Below are 22,397 nucleotides of genomic sequence, written 5' to 3' on the forward strand. Positions count from 1 at the left end.
GAGACAAATAGTAACAAGTAAAGAGATCTTGAAGTGGTAAGGGAGCACTGTACTTAGAGAATCTGACCTCTTATCTAACACAGGCCAGACATTTTTTTCAGTGACTGAGCACCAAGACTAAAATGTGAAGGAACATCCTTTGTAAAGACGCTCATCCTTGATAAATTTTAAATGTCAGAGGTGCTGCTGTAGCTTACACACAGCCATTCCAGTGACTAATTACCCTCTCTGCTGAAACTTATCTTTACTTTGAGTTGTCTAGTTTCTAGCTCCCAATTCCTTCCTTCCTCAATAGTTTAAACACACTACTGCTCTGAGAAACATTCTCTTCCAACAGGAGAATATGAACCACTTCTGACATCTGAAATCCAACAGCTATAGCAGTGCAAGCCCTGGTAAAGAATACTTTCATCTTCTGTCCATAAACACATGGCATTTAATTTCTCTTAAGCAGGCAGCTGTAATCCAGATACAGGGCTGTAAAATTAAAAAATGGGTTAGTGTGCAGTTTCAAATAAAGGAGAAAGTAGTCTAGGGGAAAGAGTTTAGTCCAGCAGAATCAGCATCCCCATAACGAGCCAAAGTGTCAGTAGCTGAAGAGAAAAGGTTGTCAGAATGTTAGAGAAGAAACTCATGCTCACAGAACATGCATCCTCCCTACAGGATGGGGGCTGAAAAGCAAAAGCGCATTACAAAGGTGTGCTACATGCCTAGGGATCTCCCATTTACACTGAGCTGACTGGACATATTGCAGAAATCTGCCTATTCCGCCCATAAAAAGTGGAATCCTTAAGGAATCCCCCTTGAGATGCTGCTACTTCGCTTATTGAGAGCAAACACCTCCAAGCATGTCAGTCTTCCTCTGCATAATCATGTTACCAACACCTAAGCAGTCAGAATTCACTCTACTACAGGAGGAGGGATGCAGGATCTTACGGCTTCACTCTAGAGTGCAATGATGCTGCGTGATTATGTCTGCACCTGATGGCACCTTATTCAGCTCAGTTGTGAGGACACCAAATACTGCAAGTGGAGTCTCCTGGAGAGCAGAAGACAAGTAACTTAAATTTTCACCCCTATGCTTTACTCTCCTTGAGAAATGGGATGGATTTTGCTCCAAGATGTAAAGTTCACAGGTTTCAGCCACCCTACATACTTTGTTAGAACTTGACTATTTCCACTGATGTAAACTTCACCCAAGGGACACTCTGCAGCAAAGGAAAAAAGTGAACCAAGCAGGTGCTTTACCTAGAAGAAAAACTAATAGACATGCACAGCACATTGCCTGCTTCTTGCAATTCAAACTATTTTTGAGCAAACCTTCTCTGGAGCAGAATTCAAGAAAGCTCATGAAGTCCTGTATTTCAAAAGGCAACTCATCTGCTCTACGAAGGCTCTTCCAAAGATGCCACTGCCCAGAAATGACAAGCCATGAGTTAGATTGCCTTCAGTCTCTTTAGTGCCTTTTAGGAAACTAAGTCTGTTTCTGCTTTCACATCCTCTGCAGCTCTAGGGATCTTCCTTTCTAGGATTACAGTGCAGGTCCCAGGAGTCATCCAAGGGTTACTGCATGGTCTTTCTCTTTCAGCATCTACGTCTGTAAATTTCAGAAAGAAGCCAGTGCTTTGCTCTGATGAGAATATGGGACAGTACCTGCGTGAAGTGAAGCGTAAATCACGATGGCACGGCCCTGTCAGGGTACACATCACTAGTGTTAAACTCAGAGATCCACTCTTTGGCCTTCAGATGTAACTTTTAATGACTCTGACCAACTGTGCTTGAAATAAGGAACTGTGCTGCAGGGTCCTGAAGCCTCATTCAGTACCTGTTAGCTCCTACATGTGATGTGAGGGTAGCTGAGGACAGTGCTCTGAGCCATTGCATTTTCAAACTATTTTTTATCCACTCCTGCTAAGCCATTAGCACAAATAATCTCCTGCTGCAGGGAAGCAATAAACGTTTCCTGGTATTCTTCCACCATTGTTTAATTTATATTCAAAGTGCTTCCTTGATCTAATACTCATCTGATGTGGCTGGATTTCAGAAGCAGCTAATTATTTTTAATTATCTGGTTTTCAGACAGTGCCACAAGCACCAGGACTGAGGTGCTCCCACTTGAGGTGGGAAGAGAAGTATTTTAGAATACTAAAAAGCAGCACGAAATTTTCCCTAGTCACAGGGCACTGAATGCGTGTTGGACCCCAGAAGTGATAGCAGTGCAGATGACAGAGACCTTTTATCTCATCTCTTCTCTGCTCCTATCAAATGCATTCCTTCTGCCCACCTTTGAAAAGCAGCTCAAATTGGTTACTAGACAACTGCAGCACTTTAGACTATGAGCTTAAATCCTTGCCCAGCTGGCACTGAAGATCCTGCATCCTTGCTGTGCTCAGAGAATACAACTGCAATCTATTTTTTTTTAACTCCACAACACATGAACAAGGAAGCAGCTGATTTCTGCAATCTTTGACCATCGTGTAAATGGGACCAGATTGTGACCTACAGCGTCACATTATGAAACACACATCAGCCATAACTATGGAAAGTTTCTACAAGTGGTAAATATACATGGGTGAGAAAGAATAGGTAAGGAGTCTTCAGAATGCACACAAGAGAAGCAAACATCAACAACCAAAAAGGAGGAACAAAAACAGAAGAACATGCAAAAACGAGACAACCAAGTCTTCAGTCCTCCTGGATTTCGACCAGATAAGGAAGAGACTAGGGGAAGAAAGGCTGCTTCCATGCATGCAGTCATGTGGGAAGGTTACTGGTGTTAGTTTTGTTTTCCTGGCAAACCCCGGCCTAAATCCTTTCCTGGTAGTGATCCAAGACAATAAGGTGATTTCAGAATTGATAGATCAAAAAAAAGCCATTTTTAAATTATTTTTTTTTAGTTGGGGAAGTAGAAAAGCAGGAGTTTCCCTCCCTCCACCCTCCACTTTACACTATGCACAGAGTATTAAGTGAATTTGTAAAAATCACACTGTTGCAGAGATTGTTTTAACTACCACACATTTTACTTGGAGACTGATTTAATCTCCGTAAGCTGCAGGGGTCAATCATTTGCTTCTTGATTTCATGGAGATCACTAGCTTCTGTAACTGTTTCTGGTAAAAGAGTTCCAATTAAATCCCTTGACAGGCTCTGAGATGTTGTGTGGGAAGAATGAGGTGCTCTGGCAAGAAAGGTACAATAGTATTCCTGATGCAAACTGTGTGACGTCCAGCTCCCATCACGTACTCTGTGTGTGCCTATATCCGCTATTTTACAAAAACACAGTTCATTATACAAAAAAGTCTTTCTTAAATCATAATGTGACATGCTTGCCAATAACTACATTTCAGAGATGGGGAACTTCAGATCCTTTTGATAGGCTACTAAATACATATGGTGTGAATGTGCTTATGTGTATTTATACATGTATACTGTATAGGGTCAAAATGTTGCTAAAGCAACGGGAGGATTGGATGTTCACATTATCTGAGCATCTCACCCATGATCTCCCATCAACGAGCAGTTTGTAGCTGGCACGCTGGTACCCTGAAAGGCAAAAGGGTTTTTGCCATTGGTGATAATGCCAGAGAGGGTTTTAGAACCTTACTAGAACGCTGACTGTTGGATTTGGAGAGTGAAAGAAGCAAGTGACTGAGCCACAGGAATTTTGTCCTTTATTTTTTTTCCTCTCTCCTAGTTTTTTCAAGCTCAGCGTAGGAGACTGAAGTTGAATTCTTCACATGCAGACAGTGGTGAGCGACTTCTCCAAAAGGCTTGTAGAAGAATTTTGGAGTGACAGAATTTGGAGATCCCTGGTCACTGACCAGAGGGGAATCCTCACCCCAAATCTAGGCAACCAATCAGAACAAAGTATTTTACCTTCTGTTCACCAGCGTGGACGACATCATCAGCACCATGCAAGCCACATGACAAAGTCACATGATACGCACGCACATGATTGGTTGAAAGGAAAGTGGAGGAGGTCACATGAAAAATACAAAAAAATTAAAAAACTGATGTAAACAATGGGCAAGGGAAAAATCAACAACAGAATTACAGACTAAATAAAACAGAAACAAAATTAAATTAGCCAGCATATATCAGAAACACAGGGGAGACAGTAAAATTGCCTGAAATATAAGGATATTAAATCGTAGAAAGCACCAAGTTATGACCTTGTGAGTGTTAGGCACAGCTGCATCGCTGCTTATTAATACCAAGTCAAAGAAGAAACAAAAATTGTTGTAGAGTGTGCACCAGAACTTGGGACAGCTGAACGAATCCACAGGACTGTTGGAAAGAAAAAGGGAATACGCTGTTATTCAGAAACAGTCCAGGCAGCAGAGGTGGGATGGTCAAAATGACAGTCCACGCGGCTGGCCATCAGTGAAGACAAACCTTGGCAGTTCATATCGATGTATTCTCCCTTCTGCAGAAACAAATGTTTTCCTAAAAATCAACAGTAACAATAACCGAAAAAGAGAAAAATCTATGTGTATACATTTCTAAGGACAGAGCTTTTGGTCAAAGAGCTGCAACCAGAATTTGGTCAGACTGACAGTTATCACTCAGAGTGCACAAGCTCCGTCCAACGCATGCATCCTGAAGATTCAAGGAATGGCACAAGTCACATACAATGAATTGCACTGATGATTTCATGTGTGCAAAGGGTTTTTCTGTCAATGAGAAGAGGAATGAGGTGCTCTGCACTGGAAATTAATTACAAAGATGACACAAGGACGACAGCTACTGCTGAAAGGGATGAAAAATTGCACAGACTATGACAGGGGAATGAAAAAAAAATGAGTTGTTGGACTAAAGGACACCACTAACTACATGTTCTGTTTCCCTTCCTAAATCACTGACTACTTCATAACTTGAATTTTTCATGATTATTCCTCTGTCTCATCTTCATGAGGCTACTGCACAGTGCTTTAGTACTTCCCTGTTGATTTGGTGTAAAGAGAACTAAACCCTTAATCTTTGGGGTGCTTGTATCTGACAAGGTTAAGTGCATACCATGACTGGGGAAAGAACTGATGGTACAAAATGTAAAACCGATGTGTTACATCTAAGCTTTGAACCCATTGTCTCTAGTTATAAAGACAGACTCATGGAACTTGAGGCAGGTGCATCATGGAGGAGGGAAGTTGAAGGGTTACTGTGTGATTGCCTGGAAAGGCATTCAGTGTCTTCTGCTTACGAGGAAACTTACTTCAAATTCCCAGTAAGCTTAATATAACATGAGATTTAAAAAGTGGCAAGAGAGGTTGCCTTTGAGATCACTTCCTCCTGAGAGAAAGCTTTTGTTAAAGATCAAAGGCAAAATTAGCAGTGTAAACATAACCAAAAGCTACTGTGGATGAGGCTTCTAAGACACGCAAGACATCTGGAAATACTGTCTTCAGCTTAAAACCTTGACATTTTGTCATGGGTACAAGTCAGGCAGTCAGAATGCTGACTGTCTTAGAGCTTACTCTCTCAGGACTACGGAACCAAGGCACCTGATAAAAACATCTTTTATAGCTACTGATATTACCAAGGGTACCACTGATCAGCTTACTTGCAGATCATACTTTAAAAAGCATGAAAAGGAGAGATGCAGTTTTGTCTGTTCCGTGAAAATGCTTCTCCCTAACTCCATAGCTAATTAGATCTTAGATTAGAGTTGCCTCTGAACACTGAATTCCTTTGGAGACAGGGACTTCAGCACTGTCTGCCTAGAGGCACTGCAATAGTAGCTCTTGGATTTTGGTTGGACACAGGCAGAGAATATACTCATCTGTACTTACTTCCTGGTAAATCTGGACTGAGTGAAAAGGAAAGGAAAAAGAAGTGGGAAAGAAAAATGAGTTAACGAACAGCTGCTATCAAACTTTCACTTTTTAGGCAAATAGGCTTCCCCCCACACACACATGTCTATCTTATCACAAATACTTGGTGAACAGGCCCATTTATTGGGGAAAGAAATTCCAAAGCAAAGAGTCATGGGCGCCTTGGGATGCCCATGTGAGCCTTCTCCCAAGGCTGCAACTTATTCTGAATTGACTGGATGCACTGTGCAAGTAACACAGATTTTATAGCAAAAAGAAACCACTCACACTTGGCTTTCCACCTGCGTGTCTCTTGCTCAGTGTCCTCCCCACCCTGCCCCTCTTGAATCTGTTTGGCCAGTATCTAGCAAATATGACGTAAGTTCCTATAGATTCTGGAAAACCAGACGACTAGATAGAAAAAAGACCCAAATCAGTGCTTCAACTGAAAAAGGTACTTTTTCCTAGTGACCTCCAACATTGCTAGGCAAAACAGATTCCATAGTGGAGAGCTGCAAGAAAAACTTCATGACTGCCACTGAAACAAAACTATTTATCCAAGCAACCTAAGAGCATTAAGTCAAAGGAGACACATGTTCCTAAACCTCTTACATGACAACAGACATCTCCCATATGTTACTGATCACATAAAGTGAAAAACTCACTGAAGTCAGTGAAGACACTTTTTTCAGCTTCATTAGGTTTCAATTAGATCCACTGTTAATTTTCCTGACTTCACGATGCTACCCAGCAGCGCTCCATTTCGAATTGCTCTTGGTTTCATTCATTTAACCACTGAGGTTAGGTTAGGGCAAGACACAAGATCACTCAGAAACATCACCAATAATTAAATGATGCAAAGTTGTAAGAGCATCTACCTTGTGCTAATGCCCTTTCATGCTGTTGAATACAGCATACTCATATATTGCAGAGCAATTTCGCATACAAATGTGTTTACTATTTGCATAAACTGGCTGTGTACACAAACGACAATGAGGCAGTGAGAGATCACATCTGCTTCTGTTCAGTATAAGAGCCTGAACTTCAGCGTGGGTGAAAATTGAAACTTCTACCCTTAAAAAAACCTCCGCATCCCCTCCCTCAACAAACACACAACCCCTGCCCAAACACATCCCCCCAGCCCCAACCAAACGTAAAGAAGTGTGGAAAATGTTTATCATGAACTAGCTCTTAGTATCATTTCTAGGTAAAAAAAGACCCTTTTTTTTTAAAGGAACAAGGAATGTTCTGCAAAACAATAACACAGCATTTTCCTTCACATTAAAGCTATCTCCTAGTCCCACATATGAGCAGCCAGAATGGAGTCCTTCCCTCCTAAGAAAGAAAAGATTATCAGTAGAGCTGCTGGTTGCCACCTTTCCTCTGCCCTTTGTCCCCTCCACTCCACCCTCCAAGTCTGATTTGAATTAAATTTCTCTTCAGCAATACAGAACCACCGCCACTTCAGATGCATCAGGAACTGTGGTTCAGCATGTTGTATACATGAAAAGTACTGCAAGAGGGAAAGTGTTTGTTGTGGTCACTGGCAGATAAAAGGACGTTTCATGCAATGTGTAAGGTTGTGGAATGCACCCGTCATAAATGCACTAATTATTTTTTTTTAATTCCTTTGATGGTTCTAGACTATCCATACTATCTTCTCCCTCCACCCCAAACCCCAAAACAGTCACATATGTCATGCTTTTAGTGTTTCCCAATGATGATGAACCATTTCTAACCCACTACAGGTCATCACAAAGGTCTTTATCTTAAAGACCATATTCACAAAACCACATACATTTTATTACTGCAAATCAAAAGAAAAGCATTTGGCTTTGCAGAAATGATTAGTTGTTCAAAACACACATATGCACCATGTAAACCTCTGTCTTCTTAAAGTGTTTGTCTTTGTCTTCCAGGACTGCATTGAAAACATTTGCTTGGCTTTCCTATCAACATGTGATTGGCTTTAAATCTCCTACAAGTAGGGATTAAAGTCATACATTTGTTACATCCCCTCAGTATCAGGAAGGTGTGTCACTGAACTCTTAACGGCTAGGCTGAAGCGGACATTTCAAAACGGTTCTTGTACGTAGAAATCAACTAATGCAAGGTTTAGCTAATCTTCCTTAGACTACTCTGATCCAGCATGAAAGCATCTGCTTACCTGCCTCAGTCCCACTAGGAATGGCTGTCTAACCAACAAGGCACTGAGAAAGGACTGAAGGAACTCAAATCCAATTCTCATTTCAGATACGGACTTCTTGTGAAGTCTTAAACCCCTTTGATGCAGGTGGCACATATGTGGCACGGTGAGGCAGTACTCTCTCCCTATAGTCCTCTCCCCTGTAAGATATTCTACCTCCTCATTTGCATCTTCTTTCAACATCCAACATCCATAGCTGTAACATCAACTGTATCTCCCTAAATTCACAGAAAATAGAGCAAGGCAGCGTAGAAAGAAGATTATTTGGTCCTTGTCCCTTTAGCGAAGGCAGCTTCAACAGTAAAATCACTAATGGAAAACATGAAAGGAAAATACTCCTTTTGGAAATAATAAGTGAAATTTATTTTCTTCCCCTCTTTCTCCCTCTCCATGTCTCTTCTATTTCCATTTTTTATCGCATGCTTGGCAGGATGACAGAAACAGGAAGAACAGTGGTACCATGCTGGTATGTTAACAGCTACATGCTCACACAACACATTAACGCCAGATTGTTGGTTAACAGACATCAACAGAATGCAGTATAGTGCTTTAATTCCCTTGACAGAAGGGCTACAGCATAACAAATAGCACTCTGGACCAAAGGAGAGCAGTTCCCGTCTACTCACTTGGTGGCTCTGAGCTCTCGGATTCAGCAAGAGGCTGAGTTGCTATGGAAACATGAAGGATAGACAGGACATGTAAAGGTGAAGCTTACCATGTCAATAAGAGGCAGAGGTGACAGAACAGAAAGAGTAGAGGTCTAATGAGAAGAGAGTGAGTATGATACTGGATCCTTATGGCAGACATCTATTACCTGAAGAAGCTGCAGAACTTGTGCTCTACTGCTGCTCTTTTCCAACCCCTGTGCACATCATGAGTTGTGCTGCCAGATGCAGGCCTTTCCAGTTGACAGGGACACCAGCCTGCACTGCACAGATCCTGCAGCAAGCTACAGCTCCAAGGGTCCCTACTGATGCTTTTCCATCCTGAAGAGTTTTGAAGCTCTGAATCCAATTTCAGAGGCGGCGTTTTTTCTGGTTTTGGCCCAAATAGCAACCTAGGTTCACATGTTGCTAGTCCCTTAAGGACTGGAATTTCTGGGAGGCCCTCTAGAGCAGCATCCCATTGCTAGCTTTTGTCCAACTACAGGAGACAAAGGAGCAAGGACTAATGAGAACTTACCCTCCTGATACACTGTTCTCTCTCACCTCTATGCACTGGGCCAGGGTACAGGCTCAGAGGAGGAAAAAGTATCTAACAGCCCTACAAAGTGTGAGCACCCTTGAGAAACACGGCAGTTATGAGGGAAGCTGACAGACTGAAAGCCCCTTGGGAATGTTGCTAAGCACTCCACTCCCAAGAGCAAAAAGGCAGACTGTACAAGCACTAAATACAAGGATTACCAGGACAGAAGGACAAAGAAGAATGTCTCTACTTCCAAAAGTCACAGCTTGAGACACAAGAGCTGTGAGGGATTTCTCTGCTATTCCATACAAGTGGTCACAGCACCCACCCTGTCAGAGTTCAAGAAGCATCTGGACAATGCTTCTAGTAATATGATTTAGTTTTATGTAGTCCTGCAAGAAGCAAGGAGTTGGACTCAACGGTCCTTATGGGTCCCTTCTAACTGGAGATATTCTATGATTCTATGGATTCCTTTTCCTCGCATGGTGATATCAGCGCTGCTGGCGTGAGAATAGACTCTTGTGTGATTTGCAACCTAAATCTGATTATGCAGATTTAAAATATGATGAAGCAAGGTACAATGAAATTAGCTTTCTTCTACAGGTCTAGGAGGTGTCTTAGTAACAGACTTGGGGAAGCACAAGCCACTTCTTGCTGATCACTTGAGTATCTTCTACTCCATTTAGCTGAAAAACTAAATTCATTATTTGCTGTGCTAAGTTGGTTTCAGGAAATTTAGCTTCACCACAAAAGCTGAGCGTATCCCATAAGACATCCCCAAGAACAGAACACAAACTGATCAGAAATTGTAATGACAGAGGCCAGTGAGAGCAGCCAGCTTTCACATGGGCAGGGATTCACTCAACATCTTTCTCTCAATCTCTTTCCTTTCCTAAGTCCAGCAAACCTGGGAGCTGTCTGTGGCTTTTGCCTGTCCTGAAAATCAAAATTATGCTTCTCTGTAGTTCCTCTACCTGAAGATTCAGTTTTCACTCGGGAGGGAGGAAATATACGTACAGAAAAGGAGGAAAGCACCCAGGGGTGTTAGGCAGACTGCACCACACGCAGTGAGGAGGTTCATGCAGAGCAAAGAGGAACAACAACAACCTCTCCTACCATACTCACTCTCTGCTAAACAGGAGGTAGGTGCAGCAGGACTTGCTAAAGAAAGAGAAAGGAAGGTGAGGAAGGGAGTTGATTCCTGTTAAATATTGCCAAAAGATTGCCAAGTTCCAAACCAATCTGGTAATATTTTGTCAGATCAAGCCTCTCTGGACATAGAGCGTAAGCGAAGTGCATGCACTTTGCCAGACCTGCATTTTGGATTACTAATTACTTCAGCCTTCGTGTGCATCTATGACAGAAGGAAACTACTTACTGCTTATTGAGGAATTAAAAAAAAGAAACCATAAAAAAACTACAGACATATTCCAGCAGGCATTAAAAAATGGTGTCAGTTTTTACATTCAAATAGTAACTTTAAATAATAGGGCAAAGGAAACCAGTTGCTTTGGCTAGTCTGAAAATACAGCCCTAATTGGTGTCAAAATAGAGTTTTTATATTCTTTCCTGTGAAATTTCTGACACATTTCTGTGACCTTCAAGTCACACCAGAACAGGGGATACCCAACTTTATCCTGATTTTCATTTTGCCCATGGACAAGTAATATCATGTGACTGGAACTCCAGGACAGATGAAAAAAGGCATTTCTGTTGTACCAACAATCTCTTCACCGTTGCTGCAACCCAGTTCATGATCTGAGATGAGAACCCCAGGGAGCAAAGAAAGAGAACTGAATGCTCAGAAGGATCACGGCTGCGAGGCATAAATGGGCTTGAAAGAGCAGCAGCACAACTTAATTAGTAGATAGAAAAAAAAGTTATAGTCCAAAGAAGGAAAACAGCAGTGGAACTCACCCTACAAGGGAGCAGAGTTAGGGACTACAGACTGATTGACAGCTGATTGCCACACGAAAAAAAAGCAAAAAACTCTACTACAAGTGTGATTTAATGTTCTTCAAAGCTACGTACCTGTCCCCAAGTGATGAACATGAGGCTTGGCAGACAGATCTGTCGATGTGACTGAAACAAAGCTTTTAATGTTCTTTTTCCTCTCTTCTTAATTAGATCTTTTCCCTTTTCCTGTGGTACTGATCCGCACAGAGACTGAATACCGAAGCCCTTATCTCCCTTGTGTGTTGTTAACTATCTCCAATTCAGAAGGGGCCATCAAATCTTTTGCCTGATAGTCATAATACTAACCATGTTTAACTTCATATAAGGGATATATTACTTCTACTGAAATGAACAGGCTCCAAACAATTTTAAGTAACTGACTGCATATATGTGCTGGAAACATATCTCCCAGGTTGGGTGGGTTTTTTTTTTAACTACTTCAATTTGCAATTCTTTCTATTCAGCTGTCCATTCATTCATCTTGACTACCAATCCATTCATCCTGGTAGTGGTCCACTAAGACCAAGCTCTCATATAATACCATCTTTAAGGAAAAATAGCACAAGCATAACTGAAATCCAGTAATTAGGAAAAAAAATATCTCCTTTTTTACTTCAGCTTCAGAAATCTCAAAGAATGCAACAGCAGCTTCATAAAGCTTGCCCATGCAATCCTGGGAATAACAGCAGCTCACCACAGGGACACATACTTTAATAAACAGAATAATGCTCACTTTGATAGAGGTTTCTTTTAGCTGCCATTACTCTAATTTGAAAGGTACAAAGCTAGGGAGCATACAATGTTTCACTAAACCAAACTGATAATTAAACATATCCATCAGATCTCTCTAACTCACTTTGCATTGGGAAGGGGAAAACATGCTTTTTTAAAGAATTTAATAGGAGGTTTATTTATTTGGGTATAGAATCTACACAAGTGCTGGAAGACTGTCCAAAGACTAATAACAGTAAAAAGTATTAGTGAAAAGAGACAAAAAAACATGACTTCTTTTCTTGAAGTTTTTGTTTTCAAAACTGTGAAGATATTAAAAATTCTGAAGACTGTTGACTCTCAATTGGCCTAAGCCAGATCTACAATTCAGCTAAAACTTCATCTTGGTTTTGTTTTGTTTTCTGAATTATCTTCATTAAAATTTGAAAACTTATAATCAATTCATAAACATGAAGCCTTCCACTACTCCACTCTGTAATCAACATGCTAACTATTATTATTAGGCAATCACTAAGTTAAATATTTGAATTGCATGCTTTATGATAAAGACAAAGATGTTAACCCCTAATTCTGTTCTAAAAAGAGCAGTATTATGCAAAGTAGGATGACTATTCTGGTGTCAGTCTTGTTAGGAAATGGACAGTATCAGTTACTTCATTTCTAAACACCTTGAGAGGAAAAAGGTACTAGATTAAAAGCTAATGTTATGTGTGTTAAAGGAACATTCTAGGAACATAAAAAGAGAGTGAAAGAAATGCAGAGATGCACTTACGTGTGTGAGGGATGCCTGCAGTTTTTCCATGGATGGAACACAGACCAAAATAAAAGACAGAGATAGATAAAAAATAAAATGTAGAAGACGTGAGTAAAGGAGATAGCGAACACGGAGCTGGAAAATCAAAACATCACCAGCTGTCTCAAATCCAACCCTAGGGAATGGGGCAGGTTACAGGAGTTATCACAGACTGGACTTCAATTGTGAGGGCTGGTTTACTGTACAGGGCCCGGGATGCCCAAGCAACAAGTCATGTGCACTGTCCCACACTGCTCAGCAATTCCGGTGAGGCAGAAGTCAGCAGACAAAAACCAAGACCATGCACAGCTCACAGGGCCTCCAAGCATGCACGGACACCAGCTAGGAATACTGCCAGCTCTGAATTAAGGAGAGGGTCCTGTGTAGTGGTTTCAGAAGAGCTATGAAATAGGTACACAAGTATGGGTGCAACGGTGGGAGGAAGAATCAGGTGTAGATCTCAATACAAGGGAATGGGAAAGAAGAAGCCCAGGGGCTGTGGGCAGCTGAATACAGATCCTAACACTTGGATGAGGCTGTGTACAAGGACGAGAGACAACGTCTCCCCTGCCTGCTTTTGTCAAATCTCCCCTACCCACTCTAGACTTTTTTTCCTCTTTCTCTCCCTCCTGTCTTGAACAACTCTCTTTTAATTCTTGCCTTTTTTGTTCCTGGTTGAAAGATGAGGGACAGTGTTAGGCCACAGCAGAGCATCCTGCCATTGGAGCGGAACATTTCACAAGTAAAGCAGACGAGAGGGTTTGGAAATCACCTCACATGATGCATGAGCACCTTAAAGCAGTGATTTGCAGGAAAGAGAAATGCCCCTCCTTCTCCCTTCTTCCACAGTTCATGGCCAGTCCTATACTGAATCTAAACTTCTGATTTGCAAAAAAACCTCCCTTGTGACAATGATGTTATATTCTCTATGACCAATACCCTTCTCAACTCGCTGCTTTTTCTTATTAAAACTCTCCATTGCATAGCCCCCTTTCTTTGACAGTGTGAAGTATATACTAGTAACCCAGGGCACAAACTAGTGCAAATAGAATAGTTCCTCTGCCTCCTACCCTCAAGGGAGGTTTTTAATTAGTAACGAAATTCACTAGAGTCAAAAAGCACAACAAAACCAAAGCGTGCAGCAAGAACTGCAGGAGAAGAAGGTGTCACCCATGCATGGCAGAGATTCCCTGGAAAGATGCAAGGAAAGAGAACTGGAGAAGCAGAGGGAGGTCTCAGTTTTACTTACGAACTGGTTGTGTCTTGAAGTCGGATGGTAGGCTAATCTCACCCACGCCCTTGCCATTGACTGCAGACAGTCTCACAGAGTAGGTTGTTTCTGGTTTCAGGCCAGTGATAGTGATCATGCCCTCCACATTTGCTGTTGCAGAAACAAGGGAGGAAAAGCAAAGAGAGGGTCAGGCTTTAAGTCAACAATAAATGCCGTATTTCTATCATATACTTTTGCCACGTTCACCCCATGTGACAGAGCCCTGTTCTGGGTCCAGTCTCCACTCTGGCTTTCCCCTAAAGGAAAGCAAGTCCTCTGAGATGCAGGTGAGGGAGGTAACATTTTGTTTTATCATCCTACCTTCTTTTGCATCGTACAACCTCGAATGCCATTCTCCTTCGCCCAGTGCCCTCCACTCTGCTTTGTACTTGAGGATGGGCCCCCCGCCGGTAGCTTCAGGCTCATCAAACTCCACTTGGGCAGTACTGGAATAGGGCTCCACTCTGTCAATGGAAGGAGAGGACGGAGTATCTGGGGGAGGAAGGGAAAACAACCAGTGATACAGCAGACAGCGAAAAACAAGCTCTAGTGGCCAAGAAAACAGAAAACTGGGAATATCAAACGCACCCTTGTCATGGCTTGACAAAGCACAGGCTCCCTTCAGGAGGGGAAGGCTATTATGAGGGTTTTTAAGAATGCTAATTAGACAGTGCAGAGACCTTTGTCTTCTCTCTCCTCTAAGAGGCTAGAGAGTTACAGTACCTTCTTCGAAAGAGAACAACCAGAACTGAGAAGCAAGAGCATCCTGGATGCTATCATGTGCTTGCAGTCTCTTCCCTAGGGTACTGCAGGACATAGGTTGACCATTTCTAAATCTGCCTCCATGGCAGCCCTGAGAGGACACCAGAGGCCCTTCCAGTCTGTCATGCAGTCAGACACCAGGCCTCTTCGGTTGGCACACAGTGCTGTGTGGTTTCTATCTTGCACTACCTGCACTATTAGGGAAACTCTGCTGATTTTGAGAAACACATGTGCACACATATGCTCATATGTAATGGCTGTCAGAAATCCAAGATCACAGCTCTGTCAAAGTGTATGGGCAGTGCAGAAAAGAATGTGACACTTCAGAAACAAGGAAACAGAGATATTGTGGATCTTCTTATCTACAACCCACCCCAATGCACAAATCTCTCTGAAAGCTGGCTCTCCTGCTACCCCACCTGCACAAACTAGAAATGAACAGTCACTCTGTCACCTCAGCTCAAGAGCTGCATATGCACTTCCTTATCATCCTGCCAGGGATGCTCACCTGCCTGCACAAGAATGAACTCTGAGGACTCCTGGCCAATGCGGTTCACAGCTGTGCAGTTATAGTTCCCAAAATCATTTTCAGAGTCTGGCGTCACCTGTGGAAGGAATGAAGGCTCATGCTCGGATCAGAAAACCCTTTTCACTCTATATTGTGCTGGGGAGAAAAGCCACAATAAAGTACAGGTGCTAATGCTCTGAAGGCTGTCCACAGAGGGGAGAACTGCAGTGGACAGACAGTCAAGAGCAAGGCGGGGGTGGTGTCTTCCATTACCTGATTTATTTAGTGTTTAGGTGCCAAAAAAGCCCTCGTGACTTCTTGTCTACCAACAGGATGCCCTGACAAAAGACTTAACTATTTCAACACCAGGAGTGTAAATTATTTGATAGTACTGAGCCTTCCTGGCTGAGTATGCCTCCTGCCCTCCTTGCTTTCCCTCACCTCCAGGTAGCTTGCTGATGGAGTGTTGTAGATCTTGATGTTGCTGTAGTTTGAGCTGGGAAGCAGCTGTCCATCCCGGAACCAGGAGATTACAGCACTCGGGTAAGCAAATACTTCACAGGTGATGTTCACTTGATTCCCCTCCCAGGTATAGACAGCCACAGGGCCCTGAAGCTTGGGTGCATCTGAAAGAGACATTAGTGAAGGCAATTTGTGCCAGAAAATCTCCTACCGTAGCCCAGACAGCCTCATTTTAAAGGATCCCTTGGCTGAGCTCCAGTTTAATATGGGGAAGGGTATCTAATATAGTAAAGAGGAACTGTCTTCCCATCTGGGGGGATAGGCATTGTCTTTTGCTGAAAGACGTAAGAAGGAAATTTAGTCCCAAAGGTTGATCCTAACAACGTGTGGGAGGAGGAGAAAGCAGCATGCTATGCACCTAAGCAAGCGCATACTGGGAATATATCCTAGGGAAGAACTCTGATGCACCCAAAAAGTGGGACTGCAGGAGATTCGTGGCCCATAATCTTCTGAAGGTGCAAACGGTAACCCAGCTGGAGGCAGCCAGAGCAAACAGTTGCACGTATGCACACAGCAGTACGTCTCCAACAAAACTGTTCCAGACTAGTTGCTTCCCATGCCCTCTACCTAAACAGCACGCATGTCCCTAGCTGAACGTGCCTGTCCCATCATGGGAAAAGGAAATCAAAACAGCCCCCCCTCTAAACATATGGGCACCCTCCCCACCCCATCCTCCAGTTCTTACACTGCACTTCAAGGTACATGGCTTGGGAGTCCTGCCCAATGGTGTTGCTGGCTATGCATACATATTCTCCGGCATCTGTGTACTGAATTTCTTTGAGAGTCAGGGACGACACCCGGGCATGGCTACGTACTATGATGCGCCCATCCAGGGTCTGGCAGGAAAGGAAAAGAGAGTTAGAGGCTGAGCTCTGCGAGCCTGTTGTGCAGACTAAAGGGATGGGAACAAACACAAGTCTACCTCACAACAACCCTCCAGTGCTCAGTACTTCAGAAGTGATCACCTGAGACCAGGTGAAAACATGGGCATAGAGAGGCAATTCCAAAAGCAAGATTCCTTGCCACACAAGGCCAACTGCAGTGATTCAAAGCACTCAGGAGAAGGGGAAAAATGAAATGAAGGACTGAAGTATCAGATGTTACTACATGTCTGAGGACAGCTGGGTAAGTCCACCTTCTTCCCAGAATGAGAACTGTAGCAATCCAGGTCTGATGAACAATTTTTGCCAGCATGGTCTCGTAGAAAACCTACCCAGTGGCTACCGTGTTTTCGCTCAGAGAATGGAGGCCTTCCTCTCTCTCACTGATATTTATTTTTTCTAAGTGTTCTTGAAATGGAATTAATAACAGATCCAGACCTCAGAGCTGAACCAGGTAAAATGAAAGCTCCGAACGTTAAACTGTACCTGGCACTGAAGAGAGAAAGGTACAGTGAACAGAGCAAGAAAACGATGTGACCCTTCTAGAGACAACCCTGCTTCAAGGTCTTGTAACGCTTCACAAAAATTCTAGAGCAATCTGCATTGGTTATATGCCAGTTTAGAAACTGCTCCCACACGCAAAAAGGCGTGGGGATGTCAATGACAGAGACAAGGAATGTAAAATCCAGGCTACCATCTGCAGCCACCCAGCGATCCCATCCCATATAACTTTTTCTTTTCCTTTTAAGCTCTCTCCAATTCGTGACCAAAGCCCAACTGCTCTCTTAATACATGAAGCACATAAGGCCAAGGACTTCTCCCTCCACCTTAGTGCTTGTGCTTCAGCTTGGAAGCTTTAAAGCACTAACTCTCTCATCTAATTTCCAAACTGGCCTAAGCACAAGTGAACAAATTAAGGGCCCTCATGGCTATGCCTGCTGCTGCAGCCTGCCATGCTTAATGCAAGTAATGCCCGAAGAGCACTAATTTTCTTGGAAGATACAGAGTAAGTACTGAGATTATGAGTGAAAGCCCTGAGGATATTAACCAGCCAAATGCACTGAGCTGTAGCACAAAATACATCTCTGGTATCTCAAGTGGTCAGATCCTCTGGGCTGAAGGCTGTTCTGAGCTAGTGGTATCATTCTGCAAGACCAACAAAGTTTCTACAAGTAAATGTGATTACATCTGTTAGTTCTCAATATTGGTTCATATGAGGCAGTCAACTTTCATATGCACAAAAACAGCATCCTTTGATGACACAAAAACAACTATATGTATTTTTCTTCCTCCTTCAACCCTGCATGCAGGTCTACTGCAATCCCTAACCAGTGTCACAAGCTACGAACTCCACTGCCTCTCTTGTGCTTGGTCCCTTGTGTTCCTGGAAGCAGTTCTTTATTTCATGTATATGTGGTGTCACGTGCATGGTTTCCTAGAACGAGGGAATGATCCCTTAAGACAACATTAGTCCATTGTGGTATCTCACACAACCAAATTCTGCTTTTACCTTTCTTCACTGGCTGACTATATCGCTATTCTTTCGTCTGACTTGTGATTAGACTCTGAAACCCAGCTCACTTCTGAAACTATTGCAGTAGGATCCATAAATGTCCAGATCTGCAGAGGCTCTCAGCTTCTTTTAGCTCACCAGCTGGGTGAACAGTCTAAATATTCATCTCCAAGACACCATCAGCGAGCAAGAATTTAAACATGGCAAAATACCAGCACATGATCATTACAGCAAAGGGAATTTTATATCCAGAGTCACCTGTCTTTTCCCCACTTCGTCAAGACCTAATATAAGCAAAAGAGTGCTAGGCACTCACAGTAAAATGGTAACTTCTAAGTAACGCAGCTGACTCTGAAGATGAAGCTCTGTTTCTTGATGCAAAAAGCACAAATAAAGAAAACAAAGTATTAGGAGAACTACTCCAAAGAAAAGAAAAATGTCTACCCAAGTAAGTATGGTACTGGTTTATTCATATCAGACCACCAGATGCTAACAATTCTGACTATTAGAGATACAGGATAGGTAGAAACTTGTGAGCCAGATGGAGGCACGTGTAATCCCTCTACCTAGCCTCTTTGATTTTGAGGATTTTGGATAACAAAACACTTCATAGTAACGGGGAGACAACCTAAAGGATACAGGCAATAACTCATACCATTGCAATTGCCACTCTACAGAAAAGGGTATGACAGTTCCCTGTACTGCCAGCTACTACAACTGATCCTGAGATACACGCAGGTGTCTTTCTCCAAATTTTGACAATGCCATGAGGCACATAGTCACTATGTACAAAGCTGCCCTACGTTTCAATACTTCAGTGCCAAAAGGGAAGAGGAGAGACAAGTAGGAAATGCATTTACTCCCCCTTCCCTTCATGTTCTGGATTTTGCAGTCCTTTCACAATCAAGTATCCACAACTTAATTTCACATCAACCTTCTCCTCACCCGCATTCCACAAGGTGGACATCATTACAAAACAGCACCTGAAAACCCCGACCACAGCTACAAGTTCCAGTGAAAGAAGACAAGTGGTCTCTCCTAGCTCTGTGTTTGCACTGTGCTAACCACAACTCCCTTTTAAAATTTGTAAGGGTGTACTAGTTCCCAGTTACCAGAAAGACATCACCAAATTGTGATGTAACTGAGGTGTACTTTGTAACTGAGTTTTTTAGCATCTGTTGGTCATAACATGGTTTTGGTTTTTTTCTAGTTGCTTTTTTTTGGAGTTTTTTGGTGGGTTTTTTTGTGTTTTTTTTTTGTTAGCATACGCTGCTAATACGTCTTTCAGCAATTCTCCAGTATATGCAGGACCAAAATGGTAAACCAAGGCATTATGGACTGTGCGTAGTAAGTAGAGCTGGCTGTAGTTTAGAGGAAGACACAGCCCACTGTAATTGCACCTCCAAAGCAAGGAAAGCAGGATTTAACACCCATATATGCTGCTACAGCTGAAGCTCACAGAGGCTTCCTTACTTTAAACTAGCTAATCCATTAGTAAGAGTGGAACAATAATGCCAAGTATTCACTCAGCTTCCTGAGAACTGAAATCCCTGCCACTGACTACACTGCTAAAAGACCCCATGCTAGCTATTTTAAAGCTATGTCTACACAAGCTGAAACAATAAGATTCAACGGCATTCTCACAGAACCCCACTTGGATATTTTAAGACACAGCAAGAAACTTAGAGACAGCAAGCTTCCTAGTATTAGTGCTCCTATTTTGAGACAGAGAGCACAGTGAAAGCACTGGGGGGTGAGGAGGAGAAAGACTGAGACAATTGTAATTAATAGGAATTGACATGAGATCTGAAGAGATGAAATCACTCAAATTCCAGATTCTTCAATGCAAACTCATCTGAGTACTCGATGACTTCACTGGTCACAATCGATCTGTTTCAACAGATTATTTTCAAGTACAAAAGGGCAGTACCTGCTCAGCCCCGTATGAAACGGTGCTTAAGTTAGAGGTTCGTTTTGTCTCTATGGTTTAAGACTGCTTAAAAATAAAAAAGAATTCAGGATACCCAGAGCCCTCAGAAAACTGATCCTAAAAATATCAATACGACTCACCCAGTTCTGATAGCTAATTTTTTTCCTCTACCTGGCCCCTATAATTTGCTTGAAAACATCCTTTCTAGACCATTTTGAAGCAAGAAAAGTGCACAAATCAAGTGCATGTAAAGGTAGATTATTATTGTGATGTTTAAAATACAGCACTAAATGTGAAATAAAACAGCAACAAATCACATTTGCACCAAACTGAGTTACTGCATTATCCCACACCCTGTCACTGACCCTTGCAAATCTAAGGTACATAATAATTTTGCAATTTGGAGCATTTGCTGGAGAAATGTAACTTGTGAAAGATTTATCTGCATTGATTTTGAAATGGAACATGAAGCAGTTGTCCTTTAAGAGAAGGTCCAACGTAAGGAGTACCGTGAGCAAACAGATGAGTTGGCTGGAGCAGAAGAGGCTATCTTTGGGGAAAAAATGCTTTCCCCCAGAATGCAGGCTGTTGCTTATTCTTAAAACTCTAGAAGCCAGATAAGATAGTAGCATAGAAGAAAATGGTGGAAGCAGTATTTGTCAGATTTGAGATTTTCTTTGGTTTTAATTGTTTGTTTGTTTTTTTAAGAAATGACAACCAGCATCACTCACTCCCAACACAGCTAGTTTGCTCATCCAAAAATGCATTACTACATGCCAAGCACCTACTAACTCTATAAGCTTTTTCTTTTATGTATTTATAATTAATCTGTTCGTATTATTAATGCTGGTTTAGTTGGCACAGTTACTGGACTAGAGATTTGTTAATCTGTAATGCTTAAAAAAACCAAAACCAAAAAACTAACAAGTTTGCTAAAGGTCTGGTAATCTTATACCTCTTGTTTCTCGGGCCGGGTCCACGAAGCCTGGAGAGAACAGATATAGAACACAACAGAAAAAAGCAATAAAAGTTTATCAAAGGTTGCTTTTAGGTATCATAGTGTATGCACCACAATGCGTTCTGTGCACATGCAGGCTCCAAGTCGTGTATCTCATGTGTGTGGGGTGATCACAATTTCCACTTCCTAATATAAGCTCAATTTAGATCTGCATTCAAAATTTAGTGTCCTATAAATTGGTCATAGGATGATTAAGCAAAGGCTAATGATACCTAAAGACTGCTTCTGTTTTTACTATCAAGTAACTATTTCCCTTGTCACATTTACCATTTCTAGAAACCCGTTCCCAACATACTGAGGAAGTGATTCTGATGACCTAGGTCACGAAATTGCGAAGATAATTATGGAACTGGTTTTCTGACACTGGTTTTTAGCCACCCGCACACACTGATATCATTAACGTGGTCATGCATTTGTACATGTTTTTACATGCATACTGCGCCAGGAGGAGGAGACCTTGAGCTGCAAAGCACCGAAACAGTACGACCCTCCCCCCCGGACCAGAGACAGCAGGACAGAACCTTGGACCTCCGTGTGAGAATGTACAGCTCATGATGCTTACAGATGTGTGCACCCAAGACTTACTGGGCTTGGGACAACCAAACAACAGGCGTCAGCGAAACATGCAAAACCTTACCAATAAACATCCATTTCCCATTCAAAGAAAGCCACCAACAGCGTGGACCGTATTCAGTGTGGTTCAGAAAGACCAAAGTTGCTGGCTTCTCTTTTCCCCCTATTATTTATCTTTCAAATATTTTTCTTCTGGTCTCTATTTCAATTGCAAATTGATCCATTTCAGTTCAGGAGTCAAAAATCACCTGCTAATATCGCAGCTGTGATGGTATTATTGAGTGTGAGGCACAAGCATTGCTGATGCGTGGATATAACAGCATACACAAGAATGACATTACAGAAATGGAGATGAAAGCTTAGGAAATGAGAGTAAAAGAAACATAGCATTGTTTCCAAAGTGCTTCCAGTGAACACTGTAGGACTTATGTATTAACATATGGTACAGACAGCCTGAACTTTGATAAAAGCAGGTCATTTGCTTGTAACTAGAGGCCTGAGGTGAAGCCACCTGGAGAGAAGCTCACTCCCATCCACCTGATCATTTCTATGTATATATATCCTGTTGAGCACAAGTTCCTTGAAAGCTGAGCAGGCGACCATAATAATTCAGCATAATCCCTTTCTGATGTACCAGTCATTCGCTCTACCTGAGCACGTCAGGGTAGCCACAGAACTGCCTTGCTTATACCCATACAAGTCCCCTTTCAACCCTATTCACTCAGTCTCTATGGTGTC

At 42.3% G+C, this 22,397-nt stretch overlaps 1 protein-coding gene across 1 annotated transcript in view; it reads right to left on the reverse strand.

Moving 5' to 3' along the window:
• NCAM1 (neural cell adhesion molecule 1) overlaps positions 1-22,397 on the reverse strand; it is a 54,510-nt gene that overhangs the window by 21,004 nt on the left and 11,109 nt on the right. The window contains exons 9-13 of the mRNA XM_010179919.1: positions 16,430-16,580; positions 15,664-15,848; positions 15,223-15,319; positions 14,274-14,444; positions 13,932-14,063 (exon numbers count right to left, since the gene is read on the reverse strand). Of these exons, the coding sequence (XP_010178221.1) occupies positions 13,932-14,063; positions 14,274-14,444; positions 15,223-15,319; positions 15,664-15,848; positions 16,430-16,580 (736 nt within the window). The remainder of the gene's footprint in view (positions 1-13,931; positions 14,064-14,273; positions 14,445-15,222; positions 15,320-15,663; positions 15,849-16,429; positions 16,581-22,397) is intronic.

Source organism: Mesitornis unicolor, unplaced genomic scaffold, assembly GCF_000695765.1.
Source record: "Mesitornis unicolor isolate BGI_N332 unplaced genomic scaffold, ASM69576v1 scaffold6902, whole genome shotgun sequence".
NCBI lineage: Eukaryota > Metazoa > Chordata > Aves > Mesitornithiformes > Mesitornithidae > Mesitornis > Mesitornis unicolor.